The 10,250-nt window shown below is 40.6% G+C and overlaps 1 protein-coding gene across 1 annotated transcript in view; it reads right to left on the bottom strand.

The window, feature by feature from the left end:
- Positions 1-1,624: 1,624 nt before the first annotated feature.
- LOC311062040 (hippocalcin-like protein 1) overlaps positions 1,625-10,250 on the bottom strand; it is a 44,831-nt gene continuing 36,205 nt past the window's right edge. Inside the window, exons 3-5 of the mRNA XM_084080800.1 lie at positions 5,182-5,463; positions 2,599-2,704; positions 1,625-2,261 (exon numbers count right to left, since the gene is read on the bottom strand). Of these exons, the coding sequence (XP_083936926.1) occupies positions 2,164-2,261; positions 2,599-2,704; positions 5,182-5,463 (486 nt within the window). The 3' untranslated portion in view covers positions 1,625-2,163. The remainder of the gene's footprint in view (positions 2,262-2,598; positions 2,705-5,181; positions 5,464-10,250) is intronic.

Genomic DNA, 10,250 nt, shown 5'->3' with positions numbered 1-10,250 from the left:
TCAACAGTCATAATATGACTAGTTGTTTTAAGAAAAGGCACCACACGTGCAGCGTTTGAAACACATAAGGTATATTTTTGTTTGTCATCGATTTCGGGTCCAACTTAACAAACATGACATCCTCACACGAGGTTTTCATGCAACAGAAAAGAAGGAAGTGAGGTTAGGAAGAAAGAAAGGAAGTAATTTATACAACGCACGGTACCAGTTCCAACAGAGGCAGTGAGAATAGAAAAGGATTTTTATATATAGATCAGCAGTGGGGTAGCAACAGTTGTTCCATATCCTACCAGCAGAGGGCAGTGACACTATAATAAGATCCCCAAAGCAGAGGTTGCAGCTGGTTAGGAAGCTACCTGCATTATTAGTTTGGTGGAAGTTGGCCTAAAAGTCACTGATCTCTGACCAGGTTAGTATTCCCCAGAAAGCCAAAAAACGCCACTGATCAGGAATCGTTGACTAGTGGTAACTTGTCTCCATCTCTTAAAGGAAATCTCATGTATCTTATCTTAACTGCTGGGTGAGCAGACAAACTGAAGAGGTTATAAAAGCATTTTGACTAGAGAGTGATGAACGAGCCCTTAGTGAGTTCTCTGTCTGCCAGAGGAAAGAAGAGAGGGAGGGAGGGGGGAGAGAAGGGGGGGGGCAGTTTTATCCCAAAGCATGACAATATTTTATTATTTCAGTGTGTATGTCTGGTACAATGCTGAGGAAATGCAGAGCTACGAAATGGAACAGCAGCTGCTGCGCATTTATTATTAATTTGTTGGGTTTGGTTATGTGGTCTTTGCAGGAGCATGCAGCGCACTGAGAGATAAAACAACAAGAGCCTTGAAGCCTTTACTGTTCCTCCAATGAGAGAACTTTAAAATACTTACAAATTAAGAAACACATCATGATAATAATACTGTAAAAGGTAGCCTCAGACACAGCATATTCACATGCACACAAAACTGTCACTTACTGTGCATTCAGACCAAATACGCAGCCTTGCTTTACACACGCACCCACCCACACACACACGCAAGCACGCACGCACGCACACACACACACACACACATACACACGCACACACACGGTGGCTCAAATGATATGTACTACTGGTGTCATTGATCAAATGCATTATGGATTCACCTGGTACACATTTACCCTCCATCAATAATTTCCCCTGCAATACTGAAAGGTGACGATTCTCCTCATATCGACACTCTCTGAAATCCAAGTGAGGTCCGTCTCAATAGTGTATCTTTCACACTGTTCATATTTAATAACTAAAACAAAAAAAGAAAGAAAATAAAAATGTATAAATAAAGCAACATCAAGAGGAAAACGATACCATGTACAAAAGAAAAAATAATGACCAAAAGAAAAATTATGAAAAATTAAAAGTATCAACATCAATAAAAACCCAACAGGATCACCAGCCTTCGTTCCCTTTGTGAAATCCCGACCCCCCCCCCCCCCCATACACACACGACCTCATCTAGATTGCCCTGTGTGCCCCCATCCTGAATTCAAACCATCTCAGAGAACTACGCTACATAATACTGCCTTTCAACGCGAGAGAGTGTGTAATCTGTATATGAAAACAAATATACTTGTCTATTTTATCTTATGATATACATATATAAGCATTATATATATATATACACATAAATATATGGATATAAAAGTGGAAGAGGAGCTGTGCCTTGGAAGAGAAGACTGGAACGAGACTGTGCAGAACACTTAACGGGAGCCATGCATGGTTTTCAAGATGAAAACGTTCCCGTCCCACAAAAACTATGATAATAAAAGAGAGAAAAAAGAAAATCCGGACTTGTGTCAAAATGGCCCGACCCGGTGAAGCAAGGCGCTCGCTGCATGGATCCCGCCAGCCACACGGAGACAGAAACCCGGGTATTGGGGGAACGTAGCGGACGCCATGGCAACTGTGTGTGTTTGTATCTCAGTTGACCTTACGTAGTATGCGTGTGTCCCTTTCAAAAAAGTACAATTTTATGTGTATACAATGTGTGAATTTCTTTTTTCCCCTCAAAATTTTTGTACGCCAAAAAAAAAGATAATATAAGAGAGACGAGAACCATCATGCATTGATTTGAGTGACTGTTTTCCATAGCAACAGGGGGTGGGCCGAGGGGGGCGGGTTGGTAGTCGAGAGCCTCAGAACTGGGAGGCGGAGCTTGGGTCGCACTGAAGTAGCCGCACAATGGAAGGGTCGCTTTTGGCACCTTTGATGAACTCTTCCAGAGACAATTTACCTGAAAGAGAGGGAAAGATGGAGAGACGGAGGGTCAGTTACTAAGTAAATTACTTCAGTCAGGAACATACATAAAATAATATCACATAAATAGATTTCACCATTTATTGCAACAGTTATACAAATGGAATACAGTTGATGGCCCTGTTCTTAAGGTACTCCATCATTTTTGCTAATAAGCATTCTAAACTAAATCAGGTAACACTATGCAAAACCCCCTATGGGTATAAAAAAGTGGGCCCAATGCTAGACATTGACTTAGTTTAACTTGAGCTATGCAACATTGAATTTCAGTTTAACTTTAACATTTTAACATAATTGTTTCCTCTTCCCCCCACCATCGTTGTTGAGGTCCATCTGTCTGAATATCTTATCCGTCCTCTTCTCCGGTGTGGACTCATCCTCTGGCATCTTCATCACAGTTGACACCATCTTGTAGATTGCCTGGGAGAGAGAGCCGATAGAGAAAAAAAGCTGAGTTCAGGCCAGGCAGTGGCATGCAAATGACAGAAAAAGAAAAGAAAATAGCCACGCTACATATACTTTTAGGATGCAGATTTTAGCATGTTCATCTAGTTCATTTGACATTTGTGTTCCCTGTGCCATGAGCCGTTCCCTGGGTAAGTCTTCAAGTAATCGTGTCAGTGACCACATGAGACAATTCCTACCGAGCAAAAGTTGGCCTCAGACAGAGATCAGAGTGGCAGGGGGTGGGGGTTTACGAGCAGAGCTTACCGTATTGATCGCGTATATCTTTATCTATGACCGATAAGACCTCCCTCTGTCTCCTGATAGTACTAAATTAACCTCTGTGAGTGAACGGAGAAGCTCCAAGTATTCGCCGGTCTTAGGCGCAGCTTATGCGCCCACTCAATCCTCTCCGGAAGGAGTTGAGGGATGTGAAGCTGACTGTAGATCATTGTCTGGGACTCTCACAGCATCTTCCTCAGAGGGAAACTTAGCTCACATAAAACGAGCCCTCTGCGCCATCGCTCCGCTGCTATGACTAAATCACAGGCAGCGGGTGCCTGCACACCAAGGCGGAATGATTTCAAATGGCTTTCAGCCCTTGAAAACCATTTGCTTCTCATCTGATCTCAATGAATAGCTCTCGGTAGTGTGAATGTGAAAGTGCCCCTCGTTACCGTACAAGTCTGCACACAGCCTAATATCATTGAAGTAAATTGGAGACCTTGCTTTTGTGCTCTCTCTCACCCCCCCCCCCCTCTCACTTGCCCTCTCTCTATGCAATAATACAATAGCTCCCTTTACTTTCATCCAGCGGTGCGTAACCTCAACGAGCTTGAGGATAATCCCAGTATTCTGCACACTCAGGGATAAACTCTGGTTAAATTTAACTCACTAATCCAAGAGAACACACATACACATTCAGAGGCATATACATGGAGTCTGTTGCATCTATTCACATACTTTGTCTGTGAGGCTGTGGGTCTCTTTACATTTTGTTTCATTACTGGCTTGATGATGGCGAGAGACTTGCATTGTGCTCTGTAGCCTTCACATGCCCATACTCAACAATGGACTCAGCACTGTGGTTAGTGTTAACCCAGTTAATGCCTTTGTATGCCAGCAGCTTAGCCTCCATGCAGATATCTGTAATCCATACATTATTACATAATAATAATAATTCCATCTATCATTTGATAAGAGAAATAAAGTGAAAATGAATAATGAGCTGATGTCCAGATGTTTTCCCTATGCTGGAACTTAGATGGGGGACATTCTCATTTTTGATTGGCTAGCTGGCCTTGCCGTGACCAGCTGCAGTTAATTTTTAGTAGGCTAGTTCCGCAAATCAAATAGCATGACGACAGCGCTGTGTAACCAAATGACCGCAAGCACTCTGACCTTAAATGAATGACATATTTAGACTTCCAAACCTTAAACTGTAAATCTAATATCTGTGCAAATGCGGTGAAGCTACTGTATGTTTGCGAAAACAGTGATACAATCTGGTGAAATAGGCCTTTTGGGGACATACTGTAAATTGGCACTATGCTTTTGGTCTTTTCTCTCCCGGACACATGGCATGGTACAAATCCCCATCCCCATTTTCAAAATTAAACATTTGGACTTCCTAGAAATAACCCTTTGAAATTGTAGCCTGTGACCTGGGCTTTGATTCAATCAACATGAAGAGAAATCCAATCTGTCACAAGGAAGCCAGCCTCTATTATATCTATCTGTCTGTCATATCTGCTGTATCTAGTATCTATCTGGCAATTTGTAGCTTAAAACAATGTATATTATGGATGGTATATATATTGTATAGTGTGTGTTTGCATATGTTAAATGTGTACAATTACAATGCAGATTGTGTTCCTGTGACATAACAAATTGATATTTGTTATGATTTGCAAGGCAATCATGTGGGTTTGCAAACAATATGTAATTTTAAGTTTGGGCACTATCAAACTTAACCCTTTAAGCTCTATATACTTTTTGTATGGCGAACAGCAAAAATAGCTGATCCACAAGCTCACAACTTATAGCAATGTGATGCATTGTAAACTTGTAGATCAGCTATTTTCACTATTTCTGGAAAGTCTTATTTTTTAATAATGACATGGCCAAGGCCAACAACTATTAATGCTCTGAATATCTGTGTGTCTGGGCATGAGTGTCCTGCATTGCCAAGTGGCAAGTCGGTCAGATAAGAGGTTGTCCAGAATCTATGAACCTGTCTGTATGTGTGACTGCCTCGGGCATGACTCGGGCACCGTCCGACCGATTGACTTCAGACTTGGCCTGTGTGTCGCTGACGACCCAATAGGTACTGCACCAAGTACTCTGACAGGAAGTACGGGTACTGCATGACCAGAGAGGAACGCGTTCCCAACAGGCATTGTCCTACAGAAGTTAATTATTAATCCTTAATTATCCATCAGCCACCTTCTCACCTGCACAATTTCCAGCATCTCGTCACGGCTGATGTATCCATTGCCGTCCAGGTCGTACATGCTGAAGGCCCATTTCAATTTCTGCTCCAACTTCCCCCGCGACGTCACACTCAGGGCGATGATGAACTCCCGGAAGTCTATCGTGCCGTCGCCGTTGGTGTCGAATGTTCGGAAGACGTGCTCTGCGAACTTGGAAGCATCGCCGTAGGGGAAGAAGTTGGCATAGATCTTTTTGAACTCTTCCACGTTAAGGTTTCCACTTGGACAATCCTTTAGGAAGCCCTGGGGGGAGGAGGGGAGGAGAGGATAGGAGGGAATGTTGGAGGACAGAAAATGAAGATCAGTCTGGGGTTCAACAATTAATCAACAATTAATCAAAGATTGAATCGAATTATAATAACATTATTGATAATCTATCATTCAAAATATGTAAAAAATAAATAAATAAAAAAACTGACAAAGTTAAAATCTGCAAGCTCACAACATATCTTGTGAGCTTGTTGTGTAACTAATAATAATAATAATGAATAATAATAATAATAGCTCAAATGTATATAGCGCTTTTCTAAGTACCCACAGTAGCTTTACATAAGGAAAGGAAGGGACCAACATTAATAAGAAAAATATGCTTAAGTGGTTAATCGATTTGTTATGTAAAAAGAATACATACTTAAAAAACACAAGTTATTGATAGAATAATCGCTAAGAAAATAATTGATAGTTGCAGATCAGTCCTTATCTATCTATAAATCCCACACATCTGTGTGTGTCTACAGTATGTCTGTCCTCCACACATCTCAAGAACCAGTCGGATCAGTGGTTCACAGGTGTGTGCCTCAATTACATGCAAAGTCAATGCAAAGATGGAAATGCATGCAAGGTTTGCATCGGCCGAACCAAACTCCATATTTGGCCAAGAATGGTGTCATCAATACGACGTCAGAAATTCACAGGGAAGAGACCATTATTAGACCTGTCTTTGAATGACGGCTGTCGCCGGCTAATAACAGGAATGTACTGTACAAGTTACGCTCTGAAACAAGCACATTGTAAACACGTGTCCCCCACCACCAATAATGCAATTCCAGGAATATATTCAGAATTCAAGCACATTTCTGAAAGCACATTTAAAATCAAGCATTTTCCAAAAACTAAAAGGGGACTGTGGACGATCCCTGATGTTGAGATAACTATCCATGATAGCAATCATACTGTGAGACTATTTTGAACAAGTAAGGTGATTCTAACATAGCCTTTATTTAGCTAATCCAGTTGTGAATGGAACTAAATTAGAATGATCCATTTATTCTTGGTCATTGTTGTGGTTAGGGCTATTTACGGGAAACAAAGTAACGTTTCCATTTGTTAAATATTGGCATTGCAGATCAAATATGACTCGAGATGATGAAACTGCATTGCCTGTTTCTGACCTCAAATGTTTAAGTGAAATAAGAGAACGTTTATGAACACTCTGACATGTTTCTTTCCCTGTTAGGGCCGGATCTTGTTGTTTGTGGGCCCTAGACCACCCCTCCCTCCTCTACCTCCCCTGGTAGAAATCATGTCTGATATTTTTGTTGCACATGTTTTGCAGACCGTTTTAGTTTTTTCAACATTTTTGGGATCATTAGGGGGCCAAGCACAAAGAGCGTAGGCTCCCTATATTGTATCTGTGAGGTTTTATTTTTAGAATCATGATTAATGTTAGCTCTTGCGTTACACTAAACTAATGTTAGGGTTGAGTAACATAATATCTCCCATTAGAGTAGGATATTTAGAGTATTGTTTGATAGTTGTGTGTGTACATCTCATAACCTTTTGGATTTTTTTTGGAAACAAGCTTTTTGAGTCATCCACCTCAAGTCAGATACAGTACATGCAAGTCTAAGCCAAGTCCCATGTAAAGTCCGATAGGAACTTACTAGAATTGTGACTTGAGTCGGACTCAAGTCCGAATCAGGTGACTAAAGTCCTCAGCTCTGGCAAAGAAACTTGTCAACTTAAATAGTTTACCTATTGCACAATGCTGCTGACATTGCACTTAAGAAAATGTCTCCAATAATCTGTCACATTCTGCCTGGTCAGCTAGACCGCAATCAATTCTAGCATTTGTATCTGTCATAGAAAATAGATTTTGAGGTGATATGGGGAATTTTTCGTGTTCACACCGAAGGAAGTGATATTTCCCCAGTAATTAATTGCATGCTGATGTGAGGGTAGTTGATTTCTTGCCAAATAGCTTGTAAATGGTAAATGGTGCATTTGTATAGGACATTTTAGCAAAGTGCTTAACCACATGAATCCTAGCATTCCTATTCTGGGGAAAATATTCAAGAGATTTGGTGAGGAGGGAAAAAGGAGATAGTTTAGACCCCTGGGGGGACTCCAGTCAATAAAGGATATAGGGTTTAAGTGGTTAAATGTCTTGCACATGGACATTTCGAGGAGCCGGGGATTGAACCACAAACCTTCTTATTCCAAGACAGCCGCTCTACCTCTTGAGCTACTGACTGAAGTGTTCTCATCATGGAGCGTTTTGTGTGAGCTGTCTTCCTACAATGTATTTTTACAAAAAAGCAAAGTGGTGGAAACGAGGGTGGTAACGGGCAGCGCTCGTTTAACCCATTAAGACCGGGGAAAGCATCTGTGTAATTGTTTTGATTTCTTTGGCTATTCAAAAAATAGCAGATATAAAAGCTCATAGCACCAAGTAGAGCTATGAGCTTGTAGATCTGCTATTTTTGAAATATCTTGAATATTTGTGCAAATCTTTGAATAAAAGCGAACATTTGTAACTCAAATCTCATTGCTTCTGGGGATTCTACAAATGTAGAATTGCTATATATCAGTGGTGCTCAAACTTTTTCATGTCAAGGACCCCCAAAATGATATGTATTTGGCCACGGACCCCCATGTGAAAATATTTTGTTCCAGGGACCCCCCAGAAGCAAAGATTTGAGTTATAAATATTTGCTTTAAAAGAATATATATATTCAAAGATTTGCACACATTTTCACAATTTTTCAAAAATAGCAGATCTATAAGCTCATAGCACGGCACTCGGTGCCACGATACAAGCTTGTATATCTGCTATTTTTGAATAGCCCAAAGAAATCTAAAAAATTACGCAGATGCGTTCCTGGTCCTAATGGGTTAAAGCTTTGTATTATAAATGATTACTGAATAACGCTCAGGGTAGTCATAGACTGTCTGCAATTATAGGTTTTTTCCTACTGTACATTTTCTTTTCAAGTTCAGTTCAGGCCTTCATATTGGAATTGGTTGTCTCTTGAAAAGTGATACATGATGTGAAGAGCCGACCGACTGATGTATTCTCATCTCTTCCCACCAGGAATGCTGCAGAATAACACTGTGACAGTGTGTCCTTCAATCAGAAATAATGGCTTCTAGTCTGGCACTTTCTGGGTGAAATGTTCCCTAATGCTAGTTCATTCCTTTCTATTGAACAGGGTCACTCCTGTATCCCTTCAACGACAGAGTGACATTTTCTTGGACTGAATTTAAAAAGAATAATGATATTTTTCATTTCCAATTCTGGACCCCATGTAGAGTTTTGGCCCCAAGCCCAGGCCTTGTCGGCCTCCACCGACTTCTCGGGCAGGGGACAAAGAAATTCACAAACTGATTCTGACTCCAGAGCAGAACCCTTATTAGGATCGACCTCGAGTAAAGCCTTTCCAAATCATTAAGAATCAAAACCTCTATTTCCATGATAAAACATGGCAACCCCATTTTGGTAGAAAAGGCTAATGTTAAGATGCTGTAAGATAGGCCTTTAATGATCCCCATGGGGAAATTCATGTTTTGTAGCATACAACATGAAACACAGGATAGGTGCAGGACAGGTAAGAGTAGAGACATAAGAATAAGATAAAATAAAAATAATAAAAATAGACTGACACTAGACGTCCATGCTTGGTCTGACTGAGTTAACATCTCGTTGCTGTCGGGCAGAAACCTTGTATCTACATATTTCACTTCTTTCTTTTTTAATGTCCTACTTCCTCATACTAGTGTCACACAAAAGTAGCAAAAATAGCCGACCTACAAGCTCACAACGAGTCACGATGCAACACATTGAATAGCATTGTCTGCTATTTTTTAACAAAAATGTTTTTTTTATAAATGTTGAACCAATGAAAAAGTATAAGAGCTTGTGACTAAATAACTACATTGGATCGGATCCAATGTAGTTATGATCCAATGGAGCATAACTACATTGGATGATCCAATGAATCCATTGGAACTCGGGTTATTTTTTCCATTTACTGAAAAGTAACTGTTGAGCAATGATATGTATATTCTATCAGTGTGCAATCTATCACCAGTGAATATATGCATGAATATACATCTACCACCAATGAACATATGAACCCAAGAAGATTGAAGAACCTTTTGAGAATGCACTTAGTCATGGGCACAATTTCAGTTCGGAGCAGTCCTAGCCTCTGCCTCTTTTAAAAGCAGTCGAGACATTTATAAAGTGCCATTGTGCCCGAGGAGGAAAGGGAAAAGAAGGAACAAGTCACATCTGTCTTTGACCTAATTTCAGTACCTTCATTATTTTTAAAACACTTGAGGTAGAGGGAGCTTTGAAGCTTGAAATTGCATTTTGATTATCCTAACAAAGAAGCTTGCAAGGGAGGGTGGGATGGTCAACATTGGTGCTGTCTGTTGGGGAGAGAAAAATACCCTATCATTACTAGTTCTCTATGTTTGCTACAGTATAGGCCAGACCTTTGTACTGTATATGTCTGATGAAGGTCTATGACTGAAACATTAATTAACATTCTGGAAATGTGCCAAGTTACGGCAGTGTGGAGGACTCCTTCATTCTTGTGCATATGCTATAGGTTATGGGGCGAGTGTGTAGAGAGGCCGTCAGAAGAACCCTTTCGCATCCCGGCAAACCGGTTTACGGCAAGCATCCTCGAGCAAGACACTGGCTCAAACTCCTAACAGCCTATCATTATGCTTATGATTACAATATTACCTTCTGTGACTGTCATGGTTTGGCAGGGCTATGATTTCGGTAGCTTGCACCTATA

This window comes from Gymnoscopelus microlampas (assembly GCF_963454915.1).
Source record: "Gymnoscopelus microlampas genome assembly, chromosome: 15".
Classification (NCBI taxonomy): domain Eukaryota; kingdom Metazoa; phylum Chordata; class Actinopteri; order Myctophiformes; family Myctophidae; genus Gymnoscopelus; species Gymnoscopelus microlampas.
Note: the sequence above shows the minus strand (reverse complement) of the source record. Positions and strands in the feature narration are given on the sequence as shown.